The 27,632-nt window shown below is 41.1% G+C and overlaps 1 protein-coding gene across 1 annotated transcript; it reads right to left on the bottom strand.

Moving 5' to 3' along the window:
- Positions 1 to 618: 618 nt before the first annotated feature.
- On the bottom strand, positions 619 to 26,928 carry LOC126413252 (basic salivary proline-rich protein 3-like). The gene is made up of 3 exons (XM_050083153.1): positions 26,120 to 26,928; positions 23,510 to 23,598; positions 619 to 845 (listed from the first exon to the last, which is right to left on the bottom strand). Exons 1-3 carry the CDS (start codon positions 26,926 to 26,928, stop codon positions 619 to 621), a joined length of 1,125 nt encoding a protein of 374 aa, XP_049939110.1.
- Positions 26,929 to 27,632: the final 704 nt, after the last annotated feature.

The raw sequence follows: 27,632 nt of genomic DNA, 5'->3' as shown, positions 1-27,632 counted from the left end.
CACGGTGTTCTTATTTCAATTTCCAGGAGTGTAGGTACATGATCGATGCATGGATATAGACAAATACAACTTCAGATTGTATACAGACATTCCGTGCACCATTCGTTATGCTGATGAGATAGCTGTAATCGTTTGTGAGCATGCAGCTGTGTCATTAGTACTTGGACTTCAATAAGCAATACTTTAACATACAAGCATGAATTCAATTATTACCTTTGATATGGGACCTTGAGGAACAGCTGCAATAAAATACCTTTTTGCCATACCCATATTTTGTGCTATCCATCATGTGTAAAATAATTCACTCAAGCTAACCAGCATCTAGCAATTCCTTTTATCCAAAATCAGCTGATAATTTGTCTACACAGAAATTCCAGGATTTCGAAAAACACCTACGCTGAGGGCCACACACAACTGGACACAAACAAACCATTACATACTTGGGATCATCCCTTGTTAACACCCTCAATTGTGCAGACCACAAAGTTCGATTATGCTGAAGCATATGCCATTAATGTAGGCCTTTGTGTGGATGGAGTCCTATAGCAACAGAAGCGATCATCATACTAGGAAATGTCACAATAGGAATGAAACTAAATTAAGAGTGGGCAGACAGCATCACTCTAGGCTCAGTACGTGGCACACTGTGGATTTGTGTAATTTCATATTAGACGGTGTCTCGCCCGCCTCGGGCGGTGTCTCGCCCGCCTCGGGCGGTGTCTCGCCCGCCTCGGGCGGTGTCTCGCCCGCCTCGGGCGGTGTCTCGCCCGCCTCGGGCGGTGTCTCGCCCGCCTCGGGCGGTGTCTCGCCCGCCTCGGGCGGTGTCTCGCCCGCCTCGGGCGGTGCTTAAACTGATACACAATATTTTTCTAGCGCAACGCAATCTGACTTTCAGAAATCCCTACAAAAGAATAGCCCTTACTAACATTAACCTGTACCTTTCACAAATCACTTACCTCTTAAAAATCTTGGTTACTCGAGCTACTGGAATAAAGCGAGTGCCACTACTGCCAGCTAAATAAAAGATTCAAACTACGGAAGGCACTAACTACTGATAGGCATAGTTGGCAAATGAAAGATTTTAATTGAGAACAAACAATGTATTTACCTTAATAGTCATAATATATATAGCAGTTCATGACAAATTTCAAAACTCCGCCATCTCTCTCCCCATATCCACCACTGCTGGCGGCTCACATCAAACTGCGCAACGCTACGCGCTGTTAGCATCCAGCTGCTGCTGCCCAACGCTACAATGGCAGAGAATAATGCAAACTAGCCACAGACTGCACACAGCACAGCCAGTGATTTTTATACAGAGGTGGCGTTACCATTAAAAAAACATAAACAGCCTACTTACATAGCTCCCATGCTCCCCAGAAAAAATTTTAGAAATTGTTTTGGGCAGTGCCCAATAATGTTTTGATAAAATTTTTCATAATTACAATTACAAAGATATCAAATGCACACACTTATTGATACATTGTTGGTCAAAAGCTAAAATTTTCTCTGTCTATAAAGACAGTCCTGATTCATCACAGTAAAATTACAGTGTTTTTCTTTTTTTTTCAAAGTCTGAACAGTAAAAGAGAATGCACACAGAAGTAGTGGATTTCCATGCAGTCTTGAAGTAGTGTCCTTCCATCGGAAAGACAGTGCTGACTCTTGACATGCAGACAAGTAATGGGCCACAACAGAGCAAACCCACAGCAGAGTCCGTCGAAATTTTGAAGAGTATTGGTAGGTAGGTCATCACAGAGCGGACCCACTGTAGTCCTGGTAGAGATTACGGTATTGGTGGGCCATCAAAGATGCAGACCCTCTATAGTCCTTGTAGAAATAATGGTACTGGTGGGCCATCAAAGATGCAGACCTACTGTAGTCCTTGTAGAGATGGCCAGCAGCCATCTGTTGCGACGGTGAACAGCTCTTCCCCCGTCTCGTTCCCCCAACTTTTTGACTAGCGATGGCGTTGTTTCATTGGAACATAAGAGGTATTCGATCTAATCGGGAGGAATTACAACTGCTCCTCCGCCTGCACTGTCCGCTCGTCCTTGGTCTCCAGGAAACCAAGTTGCCCCCGACTGGCCGTATTGCCTTTACCCACTATATCTCGGAGCGGTATGACCTCACCCCTGTGGACAGTATCCCAGCTCATGGTGGGGTCATGTTGCTCGTTCGGGACGATGTCTATTACCATCCCATCCCATTGACCACCCCACTCCAAGCAATAGCTGTCCGCATTACTCTTTCTGCTTTTACTTTTTCAGTTTGTATCATCTACACTCCACTGTCATCTGCTGTTAGTCGGGCTGACATGATGCACCTGATCGTTCAGCTTCCCCCGCCGTTTTTATTGTTTGGCGACTTCAATGCCCATCATCCCCTTTGGGGCTCTCCTGCATCCTGTCAAAGAGGCTCACTCTTGGCGGATGTCTTCAACCATCTCAATCTTGTCTGCCTCAATACCGGCGCCCCGACTTTCCTCTTGGACTCTACTCATACCTACTCCCACTTGGACCTCTCGATCTGTTCTACCACTCTTGCCCGTCGGTTCGAGTGGTATGTCCTTTCTGACACCTATTCGAGCGACCACTTCGCCTGTGTCGTTCGTCTCCTGCACCACACCCCATCCCCACGTCCTTCAAGCTGGAACATACTGAAAGCTGACTGGGGCCTTCACTCCTCCCTGGCGACCTTTCCGGAGCACGATTTTCCCAGTTGTGACAGTCAGGTCGAATACCTCATGGCTGTTATCATCAATGCTGCCGAACGTTCCATTCCTCGTACTACTTCTTCTTCACGTCGCGTTTCCGTCCCCTGGTGGAACGAGGATTGTAGGGATGCTATCCGTGCTCGACGTGCTTTACGCACCTTTCGCCGCCATCCTACGTTGGCGAATTGGATTGAATACAAATGACTCCGAACGCAATGCCGTAGAGTCATCAAAGACAGCAAAAAAGCTTGTTGGGCCTCTTTCACCGGCTCCTTTAACAGTTTTACTCCCTCTTCCGTCGTTAGGGGTAGCCTGCGCCGGCTGTCTGGCAGTAAGGCCCACTCCTCGGTACCTGGCCTGACCTCAGGTAATGAGGTCCTTGTTGATCCTGTGGCTGTCTCCAACGCCTTTGGCCGCTTTTTCGCGGAGGTTTCAAGCTCCGCCCATTACCATCCTGCCTTCCTTCCCAGGAAAGAGGCAGAAGACGCTCGGCGACCTTCCTTCTACTCGCTGAATCTGGAAACTTACAATGCCCCCTTTACTATACGGGAACTCGAACGTGCGCTTGCACTGTCCCGGTCCTCTGCTCCGGGGCCAGATGCCATTCACGTTCAGATGCTGGCACACCTTTCTCCGGCGGGCAAAAGCTTCCTTCTTCGTACCTACAATCGCGTCTGGACCGAAGGTCAAGTCCCCATGCGTGGGCGTGACGCCGTTGTTGTTCCTATACCCAAACCCGGGAAGGATAGACACCTTCCTTCTAGTTACCGCCCCATTTCTCTTACAAGCTGTGTCTGTAAGGTGATGGAGTGCATGGTTAATGCTCGGTTAGTCTGGATTCTTGAATCTTGATGACTACTTACTAATGTGCAATGCGGCTTTCGTCGCCGCCGCTCCGCTGTTGACCACCTTGTGACCTTGTCGACATTCATCATGAACTACTTTTTGCGAAGGCGCAAAACGGTAGCCGTGTTCTTCGACTTGGAGAAGGCTTGTGATACCTGTTGGAGAGGAGGTATCCTCCGCACTATGCACAGGTGGGGCCTACGCGGTCGCCTGCCCCTTTTTATTGATTCCTTTTTAACGGATCGAAAGTTTAGGGTACGTGTGGGTTCCGTATTGCATTCCACCTAATGTCTCAGGCTCTCTCTTTGTCGATGACTGCGCGATCTACTGCAGTGCCCAGAGAACATGCCTCCTGGAGCACTGCCTTCAGCGTTGTCTAGACAGCCTCTACTCATGGAGCGTGGCAAATGGCTTCCGGTTCTCTGAAGAGAAGACGGTTTGTATCAACTTTTGGCGATATAAAGCGTTCCTTCCGCCATTCTTACATCTCGGTTCCGTTGTTCTCCCATTCGTGGACACAACTAAGTTTCTAGGGCTCACGTTGGACAGGAAACTGTGTTGGTCTCCACATGTCTCTTATTTGGCGGCCCGTTGTACATGTTCCCTTAATGTCCTCAGAGTACTTAGCGGTTCATCTTGGGGAGCGGATCGCACTGTCCTGCTTTGCTTGTATCGGTCCATAGTCCGATCGAAGCTGGATTATGGGAGCTTCGTCTACTCGTCCGCTCGGCCATCCCTCTTACGCCGGCTCAACTCCATCCACCATCGGGGGATACGTCTTGCGACCGGAGCCCTCTACACTAGTCCTGTCGAGAGTCTTTATGCTGAAGCTGCCGAGTTACCATTGACCTAACGGCGCGACGTACTGCTGTGTCGGTATGCCTGCCGGCTGTTGTCTATGCCCGACCACCCCTCTTGCAAGTCCTTCTTCGCCGATTCTCTCGACCGTCAGTACGGGTTGTATGTGTCCACCCTGCTGCCCCCCGGAGTCCGCTTACGTCGCCTGCTTCGACAATTGGATTTTGCCCTCCCTACCACCTTCAGAGAGGCTGAGAGCCCGACACCACCTTGGCTCCAGGCTCCGGTTCATATTTATCTCGACCTCAGCTCACTCCCGAAGGAGGGTACTCCGGCTGCAGTGTATTGCTCACGGTTTGTCGAACTTTGTGCTCGACTTGCCGGTCACACCTTTATTTACACTGATGGCTCCAAAACTGACGCTGGTGTCGGCTGTGCCTTTGTCGTTGGGGCCGCCACCTTTAAATACCGGCTGCTCGACCAATGTTCCAGATTTACGGCTGAGCTTTTTACTCTCCATCAGGCCGTTCAGTATGCCCGCCGCCACCGCCATTCATCGTATGTACTCTGCTCTGACTCACTCAGTGCTCTTCAGAGCCTTGGAGCTCCCTATTGAAACACTCCGGTTTAATCTACCCTGCTCGATCGGGATCTGATAGCAGCCCAAAATAGATACTAATTAATGTGACCGTGTACCTAATGGGGCTGGCAATCGGATTGGACTGCTACGGAGTTGTTACATTCCATTTTGTCCTTCTCGAATGCTGTAATAATGAATGAATGTCTGGTGCCAAGAACAACAACACAGCTTCATTAATCAACGAACTATATTCATCACAAAAACACCAAAAGGAAGGAGACAGCCACTGCCTTCGTCGTACGGAATTAATAACGGCTAATCTCAGCACAGGCCTCTTCGTTGTTCATTATCGTCACACGCAAATTTTAATCACTGCAATCCAACACTGCAATCCAACACTGCAATCCAAATAATGCCGGCGAGGTAGACGCGAAAATACAAATGTCGGCACTGAAATATCACTGAATCACTCTAGTAACTATACTTTTTCACTTTCCCGTATATTTCTAAATTTCTAACACAAAGGGGTTAAACCACGGCGATGGCCACTCCCTTTGTCGGTACGGTCTTGCATTCCAGCCAGACCTCCACCCGGCTCGGCCCGCAGCGCGTACCATACTGTCTCAACACTCGCTCTCGCAACCCGACACACTATCGATTGTTTGTCCTGTCGACCTGTGCTGTCGCAAAACTTATAGTAAGGGCCTATGGACCCCTTACATCCCCGCCCTCGAAAACTTCTTTGAAGCCACAGGCGTAAAAGAATCGGCTAGGGAATTAGACATCACTACATATGAACAAAACACACAGTGCAAATAAGTAATGAAATTACAATCACCAAGAAAATCCTTGACTCCGGTAGTGGGCTGCCTCTACAATAATACTCTACAGAAGTTATTACATCTCAAAAATATGGTATTGTCCAAATAACACACATCAATCCTACTTACTGAACATAGCATGGTAAATATTTTTTTATAAACTTATCTTACCAAAAATTTCCAAAAACTTTTCACTTTCAAAGGTTTGTACGAGTCATTAACTACATATCTGTTATAACTTGCTATTGCAAAGACAAGAAAAGAAACTAGTTGAATGCCTGCTACCCCTTTGGTATGCCGTCCTTTCAGTAGGGTTTGTGCCGTCCATACTACTACCACACTAATTTATAACTCACTTGGCCAACACACACAAAAGTTAAGGAAGAAATCCACAACTTATTCATTACAGATTCCATAAATTTCAATGTTACATTGTACCGCTAAGCATGTCTTATATAATTATTTGCAACACTACAACTAATGTGGTCATCCAATGAAAAATTTTAAACTACTGATCATTTCATTTTGCCAAACATTACTTCCATATGTGAATTGTTATCAAGAAAGCTTAGATGAGAGGTACAATATCTCCTGTTATATTCACACTAATTCAATTCCACTATATGGATATTTGTCATTCATTACTCAGTGCCAGAATTCTGCTCCTAAAGCTTGACCTACGTATAACCATAATTGACTCTGATAGCTAATTGGATACATGAATTACTAATTATTCATTAGTTACACTTTGTTTTATCAGCATACTTCATATAAACATGTATACCTACAAATAACTTGCAAACAGATGTTGCTCATGTGTTAAATGACATACTTCAATATTTCAAACATCTTATAATCCATACTCTTCATTACACATAACTTAACATCAACTTCGACTGTAAATAAATATATATATCTTCAACCTACATCAATTCTCCATATACTTCAATACTTCAAACATCTCATACTAAATATACGTCATTATTTCACATCATTTATTCGAACAACTATCTCCCCATGTATTTGTTTCTTTATATGTTCATCTACTTACAAGCTGATACACTACTTCAATTTTCTTACCACAGTTGACCTTTTCATGTCTCATAAAACAACTCTATAAGATTACACAAAATCTTGTTTGACCAATTAGCTTCCCACGACATTTTGTATACATTAGCTTTTTTATCTGGTTCTCATTTTATTACTTCTGGCACTATTCACTTTGTAATGTACACACACTAAACTGAGCTTTCAACTTATTGATTCTTTGACACCTCACACACTACATCAACAGTAACTACTTATCCTTATTTTAAGTCAACTATAAATTTACTACATGGTTCCTGACTGAATTACTTGGATGACCACTACCAATCCTAACTACTACTAACTTTCTTAACCTAAGGATAGAGAAAGATGGTAGAGGAGTGACACTTCAAATAAGAAATAGTCTCACGCAGCTGGGAGTGTACCAGTCGCCACTTGGTATACCAGCAAAAGAGTTGCTAGCTCCCTACACCTAACTTTCTTCAATTCGTACCTCTTCCTCATCTGGGTTATCCCTATTCTTGTGTGAGTAGTACCTTTTTATGTTTTCCACATGTTCCTTACCATGCACTCTCTCATGATCTCTTGGTTCTTCATTCCTTCTCCAATCATTTCTCCATTGCCGTTCATTACCATGGTTCCTGTACCTATGGCCACCACCTCTTCCTCTATAATTTGATGAATTACCAAAATGATTCCTTGGGTCATTACTTCCCCCCTCGGTTTCGATCATTAGCCTGATTGTGTTCCTGTGATCAAATAGATTCCAACTGTTCCAGTATTTCCATCAAGGCCTCCCTATCTTTAATTAGGCTCCTGGATACAGCTTCCTGCATTCTCCGGCTCATTCTTCTTTTTATTGCTGATATCATTACGTCATCACTCAGGGGTTGTTCCAAGGTCTCGTTCAATTCCCACAAATGTTTGGCGAACTCTCTCAACGTTCCTCTCCATGTATTAAGTGACTTGCGGTGGAGTAGGTCCTCAATTGCTGCACACTGATGACTTTTGGACCAGTATTTCTTCAAGAATTCCTCTTCAAACTGATCATAACTAGTAGTCCCTTCCATGTTCCTGACTCCCCAAGTGAAGGCCTCACCTTCCATTCTATCTATTGCAAATTGAATCTTGTCTGAATCTTTAAGATGTGCTGGGAAAACTCCTTTTAAACACTTCATAAATATCATTGGGTGCAACCCTCCTTTCGGTCTAAATTTCTGCCCTGTATTATTTTGGATGTACCGATTATCACTGTTCATCAAGGTAACGACCTTACCTCCCCCAACGGTTAAAGTGGCATTGTTAATTCGTTTATCAATTTCTTCTGTCTTGCTCTCCAATTGCTGCACTCTCTTGTTATCCTCTTCTCGTTGCACGGCTATAGCATTTCTCAGATTGATAGCCAGTTGGTTTTGCCTATCTCCTATCCCCTTAACCGCATCATTGCATTGTCTCTGCATCTGCGTCACCTCGGCGATTCGATGATTGCTATTTGTTTCCACTTCGTTGATTCTTTCTCCCAATTTGGCTTTCGTTTCTTCAATATCGTCTTCTATCTCTTTTGTTAACTTTCCTTCCACCTTCTCCACGTCTCCCTGGACTTGGTCTATGCTCTTCTGTAGCCTCCTCTCTCTCTCATCGATGTCCATCTTCAGTCGTTCTTGTAACTCCTGCATTTCCTTCTTCAGATTACATTCCATCTTCATTTGCGATGTTTTGATCTCTCGTGCAATAGTTTCTTGTAAACGCTTCTCTAACGATGCGTTAGTTTCTTGTAAACGCTTCTCTAACGATGCGTGATTGTCTTGTGAACTTTTTAGTGATTCTCTTGTTTCTTGTGAACTCTTCTCTAATGATTTGGTCCCCTTCAGCAACTCTGCTAACATCGACCGTATATCTGCGTCCTCTGAAATTGGCTTATCTCTCGTCGTTTGTCCCGGTGTCTCGGGATAACTAGTTGAGTGTGCTAATGGGCTATCCAATGACACTCCATAATCACTGATTCCCGAATCATCTCTGTCTTCCTGTCCTATCCCTTTCCTTTCAACTACTGCCTCACAAACCTGCTTATCTTCAGTAGACATGTTTGTTTATTTTTAATGCACAGGTAATATAGAATGCACAGGTAATATAGAATGACCTCTAGTAACCCAAAACACTCCTAATTACCATGAAACTAATCAAACAGTACCTGAAGTATTTTCAGTTAATCCCTAAATTGATACAATATGCAAGAGCATCGAACATAACAACTCTCAAAACCTAATTACTTCAAATATCAATTTTCACATACACAGAAAATGTTTTAAATAAGATAAATCATACCATTCATAAAATCTATACATATAAAATCCCCCAAAAACAATAAGCATATCTGTATAATTATCATTTTGACAGCGCAGAATGCATAAATAAGTATGCTCAATTCAGAGTATTTTTCGCAAACTTTTCGGAAATTGCTGCAATTGGGCACTTTTCCTAACACGCAATTCAGTTTACAGACGTTTATTTACCGCGAAAACTGCACATTGCAATTTAATGTTATGTCAACCAGTCGTCTCCACTCACCAACTGACGTTACCACGAGTCGCGATGTTTTGACGTTTGAAGTGGGCGTGGCACTGTACTGCCGCTGGAACCGCGTGAGGTCTCGCTGTGGTGGGACGTCATAGTTCTCAGCCGGCCGCTCCGTGGCGCTGCAGGCGATCGTAGTTTGTAGTTCGGCTGCTAGATGTCGGGACGGCGCTCGGTGTAGTACATCTGTGCTTGAACTACTCCTTGCACAGGTAGTTGGGATGACGTGTGAAATCACCTCGCAGATTGAAGCTCTTTGGCGCAACTGCTACACGTGTCTGCGTGACGTCACTCAATAATTGCGTCGCCACAATACATTGTCGTCCGCATACCAGTTTATGGGTCCGCATGAAGCTGTCTGAATTTCACTATTCAAAAAACAATTTCGGTCACAATATTATCACTAAACACTTCTTTAAAACTTTCGTGACGAATTCTTGGCTCGTTGTGGTCGTAATAATGTTCAGACGTGTCTTTCTTTGGTGTTCACTTTTCACAGTTTTTCGTGCGGATTTACGCATTTGCACATTACAACACAGCTTATTGACACTATTATTCTCATCTAAAATGACAAGAAAAAGTTTAGTCACTATCGTAAGGTGCTATTACTTCGTATTGTTCAAAATGCACTGTTTCTTGTCGCGATTTGAAAGTTTATGCTCTGTCCTGATTCAACACTGGAAAATATTTTCTTCGCGTTAAATAAGATAATATTACCTATTGTTATCTATGATTCGTCCGAAAATTGCACTTGTCCTTTCACGGTAAGCCAAGAGTGTAACAGTCCGGTTTAATCTACCCCGCTCGATTGGGATCTGATAGCAGCCCAAAATGTGACCGTGTACCTAATGGGGCTGGTAATCAGATTGGACTGCTACGGAGTTCTTACATTCCATTTTGTCCTTCTCGAATGCTGTAATAATGAATGTCTGGTGCCAAGAAGAACAACAACACAGCTTCATTAATCAACGAGCTATATTCATCACAAAAACACCAAAAGGAAGGAGACAGCCACTGCCTTCGTCGTACAGAATTAATAACGGCTAAGCTCAGCACAGGCCTCTATGTTGTTCATTATCGTCACACGCAAATTTTAATCACTGTAAACCAACACTGCAATCCAAATAATGCCGGCGCGGTAGACGCGAAAATACAAATGTCGGCACTGAAATATCACTGAATCACTCTAGTAACTATACTTTTTCACTTTCCCGTATATTTCTAACACAAAGGGGTTAAACCACGGCGATGGCCACTCCCTTTGTCGGTACGGTCTTGCATTCCAGCCTGACCTCCACCCGGCTCGGCCCGCAGCGCGTACCACACTGTCTCAACACTCGCTCTCGCAACCCGACACACACTATCGATTGTTTGTCCTGTCGACCTGTGCTGTCGCAAAACTTATAGTAAGGGCCTACAGACCCCTTACACTATCCGGTCCATCCCTTGATTCAACGGATACAGCAGTCCCTCCATTCTTTCGCTGATAATGGTGGTTCTGTCAGCTTTCTGTGGGTTCCCGGACATGTAGGAGTGCCTGGGAATGAGGCTGCGGATGCTGCAGCCAAGGCTGCAGTCCTCCTGCCTCGGCCAGCCTCCCATTGTGTCCCGTCATCTGACGTTCGTGGGGATGTATGTAAGAAGCTTGTGTCGTTGTGGTGGGATGCTTGGTCATCCCTCCAAGGAAACAAGCTCTGGGCAGTAAAACCGCTCCCAACTGCTTGGACAACATCCTGCTGACCATCTCGGCGCGAGGAGGTCCTTCTGACCAGGTTGCGGATTGGGCATTGCCGGTTTAGCCACCGCTACCTGCTCTCCGGTGACCCAGCCCCGCAGTGCCCTTGTGGTCAGGCATTAACAGTGCGCAATGTTTTATTGTCGTGTCCCCGTTTTAGTCAATTTCGTATTGTCCTGTCCCTGCCATCTACTTTACCGGATGTTTTAGCTGATGACGCTCGAGCAGCTGCTCGTATTCTGCGTTTTATAACTTTAACTGGCTTGTCCAAAGACATTTAAACTTTTTACTTACTTTATCTGCATCTTCGTCAGGTCCTTCTGGTGTCCCCCCCCCCCCCCCCATCCCCTTGAGTTTTCCCAGATTACATGTGCTCTAACAACAGTAACTGGGCGCTAATGACTTCAGCAGTTGAGCGCCCTTAAACCCAACAAAAAAAATCTGTTGCGACTGTGCAGGTGCACAATCACAATCGAAGATTCTTGCGGAGAATATAGCAAGTCCATAACCACCACTAGTGCACTCACAAAGTTTTTGGAATTGTCCTTAGAACCAGCAATGCTGTTATCCAGTCCCTTGCTGATTCATTAACACACGTGCAAACACTAACAGTCCCTACTTCTCACATATTGTCCATATACTATGACCAACAGAAACGTGTGCAGTGAAATGATAGTTAATTTGAAGAATTGGCGTCAATTAAAATATTATAACATGAGAATACAATAACAAAGGTACAAAATACATCATTAAAGAACATAACAATACAGATAACATTTGTAGTAACAAACTTTACAAAAGAATCGAAATATCGTATACATCAGTGTTACAGGAATTATGACATAAGTACATACATAAAAGGTCTGAATAACTTTCGAAACGTCAACTTCACACGTGAGCATTAAAACAAAACAGAATAAATAATGTCTAAACATCTTTACAAAGAAAATAACATATTATTAGAAAAATTCTACAACATAACTCTTATAGGCTAAACACGTAAAGACAGGAAAAACACAAATACACAAGGGTACACAAACATATAGAGGGATGACACAAAAGGAAAGGACAGGGTTTGTTTTACTGCAGTATTTTGCAAACAAAACTTTCTTTACTTTTCGGAGATCTCCCTTCATTCGTCATTATTCCCAAAAAGTCCTACCTATACCTGCTTTCTGTATTCTATTCATATTTCTTTCAAAATAATTATTTCTCAGTGTACAATACTCATTTTGGCCCAAATCTTTTTCATATAACTTCTCAATGCATTTTTCAATTCATCATAGTTTTATTTAGTCTACCCCCTCTTAAGCTAACTTAAATCTACTGAGCTCAGATGCTAAACTAAGGGACGAGGCAATGCAGCAGCACAAAACAATTAACAGAAACAGCAATGATAAATACAAAAGGCAAAGCAAGCAGCATAAATTACAACTAATATTACGCAATGAGCAGCAAACAAGAAAAATAAATCAGTAGTAAAATGGCTTAACAGAGTAATACAAAGTAAAATTCAGTAACATTATGCCTGGCAAACCGCACCAGAAAATGAAATAACTTATACCTAAACATGACAAAGCCCAAGCAGAAAAAATAGTACACTAAAAATGGCCATGTCTAATACCTATGTCACATCTTAATACTAGAGTGATGCATCACAATTTATTCTAAAAAAGAAATTACCAAGTACTTGAAAAGAAAATTATGAATGCAGTTCCTGTGAAGGTAAACGTCGTTTTGTGCTCCCTCATTTTTTTGAAAAAAAATTATTTACTTGATCTGTAGACAGAAAATATTTATATTAGCACATCTATAAAATTTTATTTTAACCAATGCTGCAGTGCAGCTAGAAACTAGATATCAAATGAAATAAGCAACTATGTACAAAGTAAAGCATAAGAACATCATTCAGTAGTCATTAGGCACTTCATAAGTTAGTAGAAAAAATCTCTCATCTAGAAAGACAGTAGTCATAATCAGGTGTGTAGACAAACTATTTCTTGTCATTTAATTAGGCATTTCAGTAAATATCAAAAAGTACGATATGTTTCCAAGTAATGAGCGTGTTGTATTTGTGATGCTTTCTACAAAGGAATGTCAGAAGCGAGGTTAATGGCCTTTTTTTTTTCTCCACCTAATGGCTTTTTCTCCAGGCGGCTGGCCCAGCTGGGCGCCACAATGCATTACATCAAGGTCACTTAGCTTTCTTACCGAAATATTTACGACAGCAGTTTCCGCTACAGTGACAGTCTCATATAAAACATTTCACAGGTTAAGAATTTGCGTTACAAATCTGTAGAAACAAAATCCTATTCATATAACAGTGTCCAAAAAATTTTCGTCGGCATTGTAATACACTCACGCATTTACATACATTTCATAACTCTCAAAGTACAATTCTTGGTTTCCAACAACCTTTTCCACAAATCAGAGTCCCTAACCACTACTCATTATTTCTTACCTTATTACACATATACATATTCGTAGACATTCTTCAATATTTCATTATGATAAATACGTAGCATACTCAAATAACTCATATAGCATCAGCTTATTGACCATAAACATACCTCAGCAGCATAATACACATCGTCGTCGTAAAAATATCATAACATCTCAGTCAATTCTCAAAATCGTTGTAGTTTCCTCCAATAATTTCAAAACCTAAAAAAAATTCTCTGCTCATTTAAATAGTGTCATCTACCTCAAACGTACTTCAAAAATTATGATCCCATACCAAATACATCATTCAAAGCTCACATAGTATCACAATGGTTCTGAAAAAATATGAACAGTTCACAAAGTACAAACAACATAAAATTTCGTAAATGTGAAGTTATCCAATGGTGTAGTTACGTAAACGTCTGTCACTGATGTAGTAAAATAAATGTTTGTCTCTCTCAGGTAAATAATCAGATAGCTGTGTAATTCTGTGTCAGAGAAATATGGTACCGATGTGTAAAGTTGTATAAGCAAATACCATTATTAGCTAGGGCTCCTTGTGCTTGCCAAACACATGGTACACAAAGTAAGCGTGTACCCCCCTGAAGATTAATGTAATTATACCCTCAGGTGTTACAGATTATTGCAATGGAATGATATGTATCACGGAAAAACTTCGTATCATTGTACTTCAAATATCTTTAAAAATAAATGTTTTAAGTACAAAATTAATCACTCAAATGCGAGTCCTGTAGCGCTAAATGTGCGTCTTGCTGTAAGATAATTCTGTGGAAGTGTCGTAATTATCGTCCTCCAAAAGCTAAGTTCTGCAGAAGTCAATGTACTTACCTCATGATAAACAAAAGTGAAATGCTTTGAGTATAGATATCTTAGTTATTATGTACAGTACTGTGATCAAGAAAGTACTACACTGTAACGTATTGTTGTGCTAATAAAAAAAAAGGCTGTCTTATTGTAGCTATACCACAGTCACTATTAAACATGTTTTACTTTCCAGAAGAATTAAGAGAAACTGTTCAGATATAAAGCAGATACAGCACAAAAGCAACAATGTAAATTGTCACACATTGGTAGCGTCATGATATAATTGTGTAGCTGTCAAAGAAACCAAGTGCTAAGTCATCTTTAATCCCACAGAAAGTACTTCAAATAAAGAATGTCTTTTCAAGTAAACCAAAATGTTGCATGAAAATCTCATTAGCAGTACCAGTATATGTTCTAAGTATGTAAGTCTTATAGTCATTACGTAATCGTGCAACTAACAAGCAAGAATGTACACACACAATAACACTGTGACGTCTGTTCACTATAACAATGCATTCGTAATTTCTTTCTAAATAAGTTCTCTTGGTTCTTGACTGGATATTTAACTTCAAACATTGTTGCATGTTAACAGATTCTACGTCTGACAATGCATACTAGAAATGTGAAGTGAAAAGTTTTATGACAATGACAAAGTTAAAAAGCAGATTATCTTTCAATAAACGGTTTTACATGTGAAATGTGTTGTAAACCTTTACTCTTCCTAGTACGCAGAGTTTCAACTTCAACGCAATTATCATGTGGCATACATCGGTACAGAATGCTAAAATTTTTCTCAAGGCTAGCGTCTTATGTTATTTTCCTCGGAGCCAGCGGGCGCAGGCGGCTGCCTGCGGTGCGAGTCATTGTCTCTCTCTTTGTTGGCGCGCGCCGTTATTGGGATTAGGATACCTAACTTCTACAAATTCACTTTGACGGGAAGGCCCTGCCCTGTTTGAAGCTCGCCAGTTCTGGTGCAATTCAGGTCTGTCGTTACGAATATATCGTCTGTCGTCATGTCGGTAGATTCCGTAGTTTCTTTCTTGTCCGTCACGCGGTGGAGAATTTCTCCCTGAATCGTAACTGTGCGCCAAACTGTTGCGTTTGAAGTTATTCTGCCTCCCTTGATAATTGTTTTGGTTCCCATATTGTCTGTTTCTCTGTCTCTGTGATAGTCATTACCGCGGAGAGGTGATCTTTCCCTGTAATTATTACTACTCTGCCAACGGTTGTCATACGGGTGGTGTCTGTTTTGGTCGCGATATGTTGTGAGAATAGCCTTGTCGTGTCCAGTTATTATTTCTTCCATCGCGGAATTGTGACAGATGTGACCTGTAATTGTTGTGCTTCTGTTTCCGCGTTCCCCAATTGTCAGTGTCAATTTCCAGTTCTTGTAACAGTCCCTGAAAAGCCTCAATGTCTTCTTTGCAACGTCCTGCTAAAATAATGTAAATGTTCAGGCAATTTGAGTAAGCAAATGCGGATGAGTTCTGAGGGGCTGTATGGGTTTGAAAGATACTGATTCTTATGCAACATGTCTTCAAAATATGTCACAAGACTGGAAAATTCAGATTGTTCGAAATGTTGCATCATTATGATGCTATGTTGTACCCGGTCTTGTGTAGCTTGAGACCAATATGCTGAGAGGAAGGCATGATAAAAATCTCCTTCGCTGTGACAATCGTGAATGACCGATCGCGTTCTTACAGCTGGTTCATTCTCCAAGTAGCCACACATAAATTCTAACCTGTGCTCCAATGACCAGTTGGGAGGAAAACAATGAGAGAATTGATGAAGCCACGCTTGTGGATGAATGTCGTTGCCAGAATTCTTAAATGTTTTGAATTTACGTGTAGTAATGAACAGCTTATAGTCAAAATCATCGTGTCGGCGAGTCGCATATCGGTCATTGTAAGGTCGTGTCGGCGGTTCCATCTCAAAATTCGGTGCACATTGCCAGTTTCTTTCATAACTTCCGAAATGCCCTGTGTTATTTTGCGTCTTTTCCGTATTTCTAAGTCCCTCTTCCCATGTTGGAGCGCGAGTGTCCTCTAAAATTTGTAATTTTTGTATTACCTTTGCCAACTGATGTTGTACTTCCCGGATTTCTCTTTTGTATTGCGTATTAACTTGACTCTGATTTTGTTTGAATTTCTTAATTTGTTCATACTCTTCTGTGTCAGTGATGGCTACAGGTCTTGTGTCATTCAGATCATCATCTACCTTTGCAGATAAGTTAGTGAACTGATCCGAAAGTTTGGCTACTTTCTCCGATAGTGTACTTATTTCCTCAGTGTGTTTTTCTGAACAAAGTTTCAGAGTATCTACTGTGTTCTTTAAGTTTTCCTGAGTTTTTGCAAGTTGCGTAACCGAATCGGTAGATGCAACTGAGTCAAATTTAGCTTGCAAGGTCTCATGATTTTCATGAACAATAGTTTGCAGTTCTTTTATGGCTGCTTTGTGATTCTGTAATGCATTTTCATGCCGCGAAAAAATAGGTTGAAAATGCTCACAAATTTGAGTTTTTAAGTCATTACAGACTTTTTGACATTTCGATTCAATGTTATGTAACTCAGTAGTTAAATTTTCACGTGTTTGTTCAAGAGTTTGTTCCAATGAGTCTAACTTTTTAAGATTTTGTTCCACTGTGTCTAACTGTTGCTGTGTTTGTCTCTGATTTTGTTCCATTGTGTCTAACTTTTCAAACTTTTGTCCCATTTGTTGCATTAATTGTAATAACAATGCACTGGTGTCTGAAGCATGTTCCTCAGCGCTTTTCGGCAGGGAAGTTGCACCGGCAACATTCACATTTTGACAAGCAGAAAATGTTTCTTGACACATTTGAGAAAACGGTGAGAACCCAAAACCTGAGTCTACAGTATTTGCAATATTGTGTTCTGTCATTCCCGATTCCTGAGGCGAGCTGTTGCCGACCGATCGATCGATAATGCTTCCCTGTTCACTACCTGTTTCACTGTCTACGCCATTGTTTGCAGCCCGCTCCATTTCCCTATGCACAGTTACCAAATTACTACTTCGAATGTCTGTTAATTCATTACACAGCGGTGCTCGTAAGCTACACTCGTCGTCACTATTATTTCTCAGTTTACTTTGGAGCCTAGTGTTACGTTTTTCACACGCCATTATTGTCACAATATTTCACACGATAACACAGAAAAACACAATTTGAAGAGCAAAAATAAGAGAACACATTAACATAGCACTGAAAATAATATCTAGTTAATTGCAAGCGCAGCAGCGAAATACTTGGTGCAAATCTACATGCATGCCACAACTGTTTTACTGTACAACAATGGAAGACTGCAACTACAAAGGAGATATTCTCTACAATTACGCGCTAGCAATAAACAATAGCTACACTAATTACACAAACTACAAGAAAAAATCAAAAGATTCCAGTGAGGTATCCTGGGCTAAGGGTCGACATATGAAACGTCCCCTTTGTATAACAATTGTACATGACTGTGCTTAAACTGATACACAATATTTTTCTAGCGCAACGCAATCTGACTTTCAGAAATCCCTACAAAAGAATGGCCCTTACTAACATTAACCTGTACCTTTCACAAATCACTTGCCTCGCAAAAATCTTGGTTACTCGAGCTACTGCAATAAAGCAAGCGCCACTACTGCCAGCTAAATAAAAGATTCAAACTACGGAAGGCACTAACTACTGATAGGGATAGTTAGCAAATGAAAGATTTTAATAGAGAACAATGTATTTACCTTAATAGTCATAATGTATATAGCAGTTCATGACAAATTTCAAAACTCCATCTCTCTCCCCACATCCACCACTGCTGGCGGCTCACCTCCAACTGCGCAACGCTATGCGCTGTTCGCATCCAGCTGCTGCTGCCCAACACTACAATGGCAGAAAATAATGCAAACTAGCCACAGACTGCACACAGCACAGCCAGTGATTTTTATACAGAGGTGGCGTTACCAATAAAAAAACATAAACAGCCTACTTACAAGTGTCTCGTATTGGGCAGTGTCTCGTATTGGGCGGTGTCTCGTATTGGGCGGTGTCCATTCTTTGACATGTTCAAAAGAACACACACCACACACTCAAAACGAATGTGGTGGATCTATTGCCCATTGAGGTGAATCAGTGTCAGATCTCCTTCGGGAATCAAAGTAGTGAGCATGGAGGAAATGAACTGGGACCCTATCGCAGCTATCTTGGCACGCCTATTCCTACCTCGTGCCACCTGCCTAAACATTGTGTCTGGGTGGCGCTGTGGTTCCCAACTTCGAATCCTAGGCCAGCACTCATGTTCACTCATCGCCATTCATACCGCGCAGAGTCTTGATGATGCAGCAAATGTCAATATTCCTTTCGCTCCCTTTCTCCCCTCCCCTTCAATATACATAATAAACATAAAAGACACTGAATGACTCCATAGGATGAAGTTTGCCGATATAAGCACGAGCAATAAGAGCCCAGACACAAAACTGACTACTTGTTCAGGGCAAACAATTTACCTTAATACTGCAATTCAAAACAAAATAAGACCAGTTGAGGGCTGTTTTGTACTCAGAAAAACCACTATTGTACTATTTGGGCCCCATTTTCTCCAAAAGCAGCTTATGCATATGACATTGGAAAGCCTACCGGTAAGTAGGTTGCACAAGTGAAAGTAGTTTATGCCTACATTAAGACAGCAAATAACACTTAATTCATGAAGTGTACCCATTGTACATTTCATAAAATTAGATATTTTCGAACGGAGTGAAAGCAGCGATGCTGCAAATCTGACGTGAGAGATGTATGATTTTCTTCTTTGCCTGGTAATGTGGTGGTGACACATTTGTTGAATATACCGTGCTTCCCTTCTACTTTTATTCCCCATAATGTGGGTGCATGGTAAATGAGGAATACCAGAAATCTTTTTCATAGTTTTACACAAGAGTAGGTTTTCATCCAAACATGTTAACTGCCTTTGTTTTGCAGTTTGAATGTGCTCATAGCTGCTTTAAAGTTTCGCAAAAGTGACCCCAGATTAAAGGTGAAAATGAAAGTAGGAACTGCATGCATTCTTTTCCGTTTTCTCACTACGCCACGATTGTAGTAAGTCGACCTGGCAACAGCAATGTTAATTTACATTGCATGCATTTACTCCACACTGTACTATGGCAATCATCTGAGACAGTGCACCTAAGGTTGAAAAAAAATTTTGGAAGTACACTGTGAAATAGTGTGGAAAAAATGATGAACGGGTGTATTTCATGCAGCATTATATATTTATGTATTTTTGGGGAAGAGGGGAAAGGAAAGGCCACAGGAAAGGCTTTCGGGAGAGGAGTGAACAATGTTTAACCCTTCTGTGGCCATTGCCCTCAATTACAGTGTACACTGCTTTCAACAAAGAATGCCTTCATTGTGGTAAGGTGAGGTATCCTTTGTATGAGAGATGTAACATAAGCACTCATTGTCAGTTATTCAGTTGAAGACTGTTAAAAATGAGTGGACTTTCTCAGAACCTGCTGCTTACTTCTATTTTTATTAGTGTGGCAGCATCTATGGTAGGATAACTGTCACTTTGTGGTTGCTGCATAAGCAATACTGTAGTAGTGTGTGTGTAGGCCAAAATACTGTATTGTATTTTGTGTTCCAGTGCATCAAAGCCTTCTGTCCGCGTCTGCCAACACTTCCTTGGAAAGTGTTGTGTATTTTGTTCTTCTTTCACATCGCTTACCAGATTTTGGGAATGGTTGAAGAGGCAGCATAATCTGATTAGGTGAAGAAATAGAAGCAGATCTGGATGTAAATGAGCAGTACCATACAGCTGTTTGAAAAACAGTAAGCATCACTGGATAGGAAACTCAAGATATGTTGGGAAATGTAAAAATAAAATACATTCTTCAGGTATACGTAATTAAATTCGTGTATTTGTTGTGTTATCTATCTTGACTAGCTATCAATTTATTTAGTGAAAGAAATGATTGGTCTGAGGATGATGACCTTGGTGTTCAAACAGTGAAAGATACTTTGATTCATGATAGGTATTTCAACTGAAACCTGAATTACGTTACAATATGGGAAACATCTTATAAACCAGTTTATCAGACTCACGTCCACACGCTTTGGATGTAAACTATGGACCTTACATCTTCTTACTATATACTGGGAAGGGCCAGAATGATAACAAAGAGGATCTACCACTAAGTTCGACAGTTAAAAAAAAGGTTTCAAATGGCTGTGAGCAGTATGGGACCCAACGTCTGAGGTCATCAGTCCCCTAGAACTTACATCTACTGAAACCTGAGTAACCTAAGGATATCACACACATATCACACACATTCATACCCGATGCAGGATTCGAACCTGCGACCGTAGCGGTCGCGCGGTTCCAGACTGTAGCGCCTAGAACCACTCGGCCACTCCGGCCGGCTGTTCCAAAGTACTTTTGGATATATTGTCCATTATCACTAATGGAGGAACTTCTGCTAGTGTAAGGGTTCAGAAAACAAATTGCCAGAACATATCAAATGTCAACTAATGGAACACCAATGAATCCTGTGTCATGTCCCAGCACGATACGACCAGAAACTGTGTCCGAGAAGTGAGAAAAGCGAAGATTGTCAGTCTGAGACATGTAAAGGACAGCCAAGAACATACTGTGGTGAGTGGAATGTTACGCTCCCCACCAAATGCTTTCAAAACATATTCTTTGGCCTTAATTAAATTTTCGTTTTGAAAAGATGCTTGGTTAAATCTTCTATAGACGTGAGTTATTGTAAAATAAACAATAGTGAAATGTTATCAGTTCATTATCAATTTCCTTACACTATACATTTTCCTACAAAGCACTGTTATGTGAAAACTGCAAAGCGCTCAGCATTCTCAAATGAGAATGGCCCAAAATTTTTTCTTTGATGCCCTAAGTAAATTAAATTTCCTCATGTTTCCATAAATTGGCTTACCAGGATACTGTTTTCCAGAAATACATGTCAATTAATAATAAATTGAATGCTAATGGGTTAATACAATTTATTGTTGTTTAGGAAGTTCGTATTTTGTGGATGATAACTGGCGTAATCCGTAGTAACAATTTTCTTATGAACCACATAAATTTCGAAACCCATATCCCTATACATCACTATTGCCAGACAGTGCTTTCATCCTGCCATTGCCTTATGAATCATGTCAGATGTGTTTTCTGGCATCTTTTTGATTGAGCCAAGGTGAAGATCTTCATTCACTTTGTCTTTTCTGAAAACTATCCCTAGCTACTATAAAATCAGAACCTCTCCATCAAAACCAGCCTTTTTAGCCTTGCACTTTCTGTACCAGTGTTACTGTACTGAAACGTGTGCAATCTTCTGCCTCACAAAACAAGCGATATTCATAAAATTCCAACCAGCACAATGGACGATGTACTGCTGAAAATCGTCCAAATAAGTGACAGTTCTTAATTAGTATCTTTCTGAAGACAGAAAAAACTTATTGACCACAGCATTCCATTGCCTGTACTTCTGCAAAGCTTCTCAGTACAATTTGTAGTGGAACACCATATGGTTTGCGTGAACCAGTCTGTTGCTAAATTACTATTTCACGCCTTCTGTCATTATCTTTAAGCATGTGAAAAAATTCATATCCCTCACATATGACTATCTCTCAAACGAAATAGCAATACTAACCAACGCAAATCACTGCCCTCTTTGAAGACACTTCCACGCAATAATGATACAAGAAAATGCAGGTTTCTGTGTAGCACTAGAATTGCAAAACCATGCCAGAACAGCACAAATTAAGCACAGTATTGCCACATGAATACTCTGAAGGACAGGTGTAGGTTTGAATGTCATTACTTCACCCAATGTTACCCGAACAGCACTTGTAGCAGAAATAAAACTGTGCCAACGGTGTAAACTTAGAATCACAGACCATGTCAGGCTACCCCAATAGCTTCCCTCTGCTTTTTAGAACCTAAGGGAAGATGAGGGGGTGAGAGAATTGACCTGCACCACACCACCCATGTGCCACCCTAGCTGATACCTTGTACATCAACAAATGCCAACGAAAAGTGAAAAAAAAATTTAAATTTCACTTGAACATGGATGTACCATACATCATAAATATCAGGTCATCTGGGTGCCCAACTGTATGCTCATATTTGAAAACTAACAAATTCAGAAACATCTGAAAGGATTATTACACCTAAACAACAAATGTATACTCACATTAACTGAGCATGTAAAAAAAAGATAAGTAGCTTAGTGCAGCCAACTTCAATAGTTTTCAGTGCCCTTCACACATGGCAAATGCACCAATTACAAATCGTCTTCCGAAAGAGTGTTCCATCTACCGGAATATCCAACATCAAACCTACCACAAGATTATAAAAATGTAAACCCTTAAGCACATCTCACTGGTACTACACAAAGCTACAATTTTCTCAACATACCCCAATAGACTAATCACAAAGATAATTCTGTTACATTCGTTGTACCAATCTTCATTCTTTCATACCACTGATGAAAGTAAATTATCAGGACCCATAGCTAAAATGTCTCTTTGACGAGAGAAGCGGGTATTGAATGTTTCCTGCCTTTTTATCAAAACAGCCTAACCAGCATTTGATTACAGTTCTCTTCATGTAATATTGTTGTTACATAGATAAAGTAGACCACTAGGACATGCCAACTTCCCAGAATCCAGTGGAACTAGAAAACAGTGAACAATGGTACTTCCAAAAGTGCTGTAATGTGAGGAAGGCAGAGTACCTGCAGGTCATAACTGGCAAGTTAACAGTGGGACAGTGAAGCACTTCTTTTGGAACTATAGAGTTCTGACAGTACACTCCGCAGCTAAGAGCCCAGTTTCACGAATGACTGAACAATACACACACACTAAAAAATTACCTCCATTAGTAGAAACAGGTTTTCTTATCTAAGTATACATAGCACTCACTGTAGCCATAGCAATAAACTTACCCATAATAACAAACGTTTTATTTCTCAATTTCAGTGTTTCATTAAGAGCTATCTCATAATGAAAATAACCTGATATTGCCACATAATATAATTGGCACTGCAATCAGGCAAACATGAAACAAAGCATCAGAAATAAGCTTAATAAACCAGTCTATTACACAAACCATTCCTGACTTCCACCAAGACCTCAGCAGTACATTCTGGACGTATGGCTTCCAGCCTGCTCTGCAGGATGGAAGGTGTTGTCTGCACACTGCAAAAAAAAAAAATTGAACTTTCAAAGCAGATTTTTTCAGTGCAGCAACGGAAAGAGAAATTTTGTAGTAAAAACCGACAACTCAGTTTAAGGATATCCCAGTTTAAGAAGTCGCACAATGCAGCTGCAGTTCTTACGATTTAATGAGCAATTAAAAAACATGTACTTGAGTAAACGGAAGTGTCACGAATATACATGAAACTTCTGCTGGCAAATCCGAAATGTCATTACATATTAAATGTTTCATTACATATTAAAGCTTTATTCAATTTTCTACAGCACTAATCAGCTGTGGGAAGGTAGCTCTAATGAAGTGTAAAATAGAAGGAAAATTTTCTAAAGCTTGGGTGGACCCTGCAGATTTGAGGCATGGCACAGCAGGCGTAAGCACAGCTAGTAAAGCTCTAGAGAGAAAACATGCCTCAAATTCATACTGCCTTTCTTAAGTGATTTGTTTCGCATAGTTTTGATGGCATAAAACAAGCATTTCTAAACATGTTACGTAAACAATTAGAGCACTCAGTATCTCGTTCAGCCTGAAATACGCTTTCACACAAATCCTTATTCCTTATCTAAAAATACTTCATTTACAAACCTCTAGCGTACATATAGCTGGGAGCCTAAGGGCTTGAAACATATTGTATATAGGGTTGTTCCGGGAATCTGGGGTAATTGGTTATAACAGACCCATGGCCTCTGGTAGTTCGTTACAGATTTATGGATTTTCTTTAATTTCATACCCTCAATTATGCGATCAAATAATGCTGATGTCAATGTTACGTATTGTGTATCTTGTTTGGAAACTGTTGTTTCACAAAATGTTGTTTATTATAACTCTGTGGAACACAACATATTATGCCTCACCATGACACAGCTGCTAAATTAGTTATTACTACCCAACTTGTATCCATAGTACACATATTTCAAAACTTTAAAATCCGAAGGACGAAAACATAAGTTTTCTTTGATTTACGTCTATGGTCGCAATCTTATCTAACAGATTACCGGTTTCGGTCTTTAATGCCCATCTGCAGATCTGCAGCAAAAATGGGAAATATATACACTCGCTAACTGTATACAGCTTAAGAACAATAAATAGAGCATATTGAAAAGTTGTACTTACAAAATTTACATTTGTGCTCCTTAAATGTGAAGAGGCATACCTGTCTCATAGAAACGAAGTCCTATTGCACGGCAGCCATAGTGGCATAGTCAACTGTTAAATGCGGAATCAGCACCAGCATCGTCAAGTACATATAAATCACATCACATGCACGAGTCATGTTGTCAGGAAAACTACTATTTAGAACAAGCTGCCGTACAGTAGCCACAAGATGTTTGTACGCTGACATTAGCGACATCTGGTCAACTTACTACACACCTATTTTCGCTGTTTCAATTAACTATTAAAAACTAAAGGGGAATACAGTTGCTAAAGTCTGTAATAAACTTATAAAGTATAAAAAGTGTTACAGTAATAAAAGCAATAAAAAGAACACAAGAGTAATATTGTTAAAAAGACGAAGAGTTAAAAAACAGTGGTTGACATATGCTCTAGTGCCAATATTCTAGGCAATAACATTAAACACCGTTGACATTGCACCGGGTAATATTAAACAACATAAAACGCTAAAGGAGCCACAAATGAAAGGAAATATAGTGCTGCACATAATCAGCGCCCTCTGTTACCGCTAACTCTAAAATGCCGCACAGGCGGGAAGTGGTTGGAGGAACGTGACCGGCAGACGGCCCCTCGTACTCTGCGGTACTCCGTTGCAAGCAAAGAACGTTAAATAATAATCTACGTTATCTGATTAATGCATTCTATGAAATGAATAGAGAAGGAACAAAAACCTACTAGTCATGCGTAAAACGTATGAAAACGAAGTAAATATGTGATACTCAATACTAGGTGAACTTGCGAACACACTATATATAACAGAAGCGTGGAGTGATTAGGGTAAAACATTGTCAAATAAAGCAAAGTAGGCATTGGGCACAAAATCGTTTTGCCAGTTAAGCAGTTTAATTTTTGCTTTATAAATTCCAAGCTCCTCTAGCAAATTGAAAACCAAATAAAGGGCACGGCCCTTTTCCACACTGTGAAGAATATGCATACAATTTTCAATGCTCCCAATGGAATGACCAGTATCAGACCAATGCTGTCCTAAAGACGTTTTGTTTCGCGGTTGTGAGTGTTCTTTAAACCTTAATTTAAAAGAGTGGCGTGTTGGACCTATATAATATTTGTCACAGTTACTGCAGTCGATCTTGTACACTCCAGAGTCATCAAATGTATCATAGTTCCCTTTCAATTTGATGTCAGATGTGGCTTTCAGGTCAATAACACTGTTAAACTACGCATGAAACAGACTTTTTAAAACATTTTTCTATTTGCAGGAATATTTTGCCGTTAAATTTCATGGGAATAGTTGTTATTCTATCTTTGCCCATGCGTGTGCGGTCGTTTCATTAGCCTGTTGTGGGTGCCGTAGTTTCTTTGGCCTGTTGTGGGTGCCGTAGTTTCTTTGGCCTGTTGTGGGTGCCGTAGTTTCTTTGGCCTGTTGTGGGTGCCGTAGTTTCTTTGGCCTGTTGTGGGTGCCGTAGTTTCTTTGGCCTGTTGTGGGTGCCGTAGTTTCTTTGGCCTGTTGTGGGTGCCGTAGTTTCTTTGGCCTGTTGTGGGTGCCGTAGTTTCTTTGGCCTGTTGTGGGTGCCGTAGTTTCTTTGGCCTGTTGTGGGTGCCGTAGTTTCTTTGGCCTGTTGTGGGTGCCGTAGTTTCTTTGGCCTGTTGTGGGTGCCGTAGTTTCTTTGGCCTGTTGTGGGTGCCGTCGTTTCTTTGGCCTGTTGTGGGTGCCGTCGTTTCTTTGGCCTGTTGTGGGTGCCGTCGATTCTTTGGCCTGTTGTGGGTGCCGTCGTTTCTTTGGCCTGTTGAGGGTGCCGTCGTTTCTTTGGCCTGTTGTGGGTGCCGTCGTTTCTTTGGCCTGTTGTGGGTGCCGTCGTTTCTTTGGCCTGTTGTGGGTGCCGTCGTTTCTTTGGCCTGTTGTGGGTGCCGTCGTTTCTTTGGCCTGTTGTGGGTGCCGTCGTTTCTTTGGCCTGTTGTGGGTGCCGTCGTTTCTTTGGCCTGTTGTGGGTGCCGTCGTTTCTTTGGCCTGTTGTGGGTGCCGTCGTTTCTTTGGCCTGTTGTGGGTGCCGTCGTTTCTTTGGCCTGTTGTGGGTGTGCGTGACGTCGCTTGTAGAAAAGCCGTTAGCTAATGCGATCCGCTTTAAAATGCTAAGTGCTTTATGTATTTCGTTTTCGTCTAAAGGTAGACGGAGCTGCTGAACCATGGAAGAAAAGAAAGCTTTTTTGTATCCGGGAGGATGGCATGAACTGGCATCGATGATACTGTCTGTTCAAGTTGGTTTCCTAAAAATCGAAAACTTCTGTTTATTATTAACTTTTTTAATAGTGAGATCGAGGTAGCTAATTGCACCATCTTCTTCTATTTCAGTGGGACAAGCTATTTTAGGGTGCATGCTACCTATTGCTTGGGTGAAAGTGTTGACCTCACTGGTGTCACCTGTCAGTAATAAAATGTCATCGACATACCGTTTGTAATAAACCGTTTGATCTTTCAGTTGTGGATACTTCGCAAAAAAAATTACATTCGAAATCATTGATAGAAACGTCTGCTAAAGTGCGAGCTAGGCTATTACCCATCCCAAGCCTGTCCTTTTGATGATAAAATTTATCATTTAAGGTAAAAAAAAATTGTAAGCTAAAACAAAATCTAAGAGTTCAATTAGTTCTGTACACTCTACTGTAGACGCAATCTCCTCTCGATTAACAAGATTAGTACTGCAATGTCCCAATAAAAGAAATATTGACATTATTAAAGATTTTTTGTATCTACGGATGCTAATGTTGCATTAATTGGTATATGTATATCCTTAATTATATTCGCTAGCTCAGCACTGTTATTGACCCCAATATAATAAACCTAAATCGTTGTACACGTTCAATAATTAAGGAACTTGTTTAATTTATAGCA

The sequence above is a fragment of the Schistocerca serialis genome, chromosome 7, assembly GCF_023864345.2.
Source record: "Schistocerca serialis cubense isolate TAMUIC-IGC-003099 chromosome 7, iqSchSeri2.2, whole genome shotgun sequence".
Classification (NCBI taxonomy): Eukaryota; Metazoa; Arthropoda; class Insecta; order Orthoptera; family Acrididae; genus Schistocerca; species Schistocerca serialis.
The sequence above is the reverse complement of the archived record's forward strand: the minus strand, read 5'-3'. Positions and strand labels throughout refer to the sequence as shown.

Excerpts from the sequence above, each read along its gene's own strand:
- LOC126413252 (XM_050083153.1), bottom strand. The coding sequence starts at position 26,928 with ATGGTTCAGCAGCTCCGTCTACCTTTAGACGAAAACGAAATACATAAA. Across the intron at positions 23,599-26,119 it reads AACAGGCCAAAGAAACTACG|TGTGCAGACAACACCTTCCA; the intron begins GCACCCACAACA and ends TTTTTTTTGCAG. Across the intron at positions 846-23,509 it reads CTTGGTGGAAGTCAGGAATG|CACCGCCCGAGGCGGGCGAG; the intron begins GTTTGTGTAATA and ends TATCAGTTTAAG.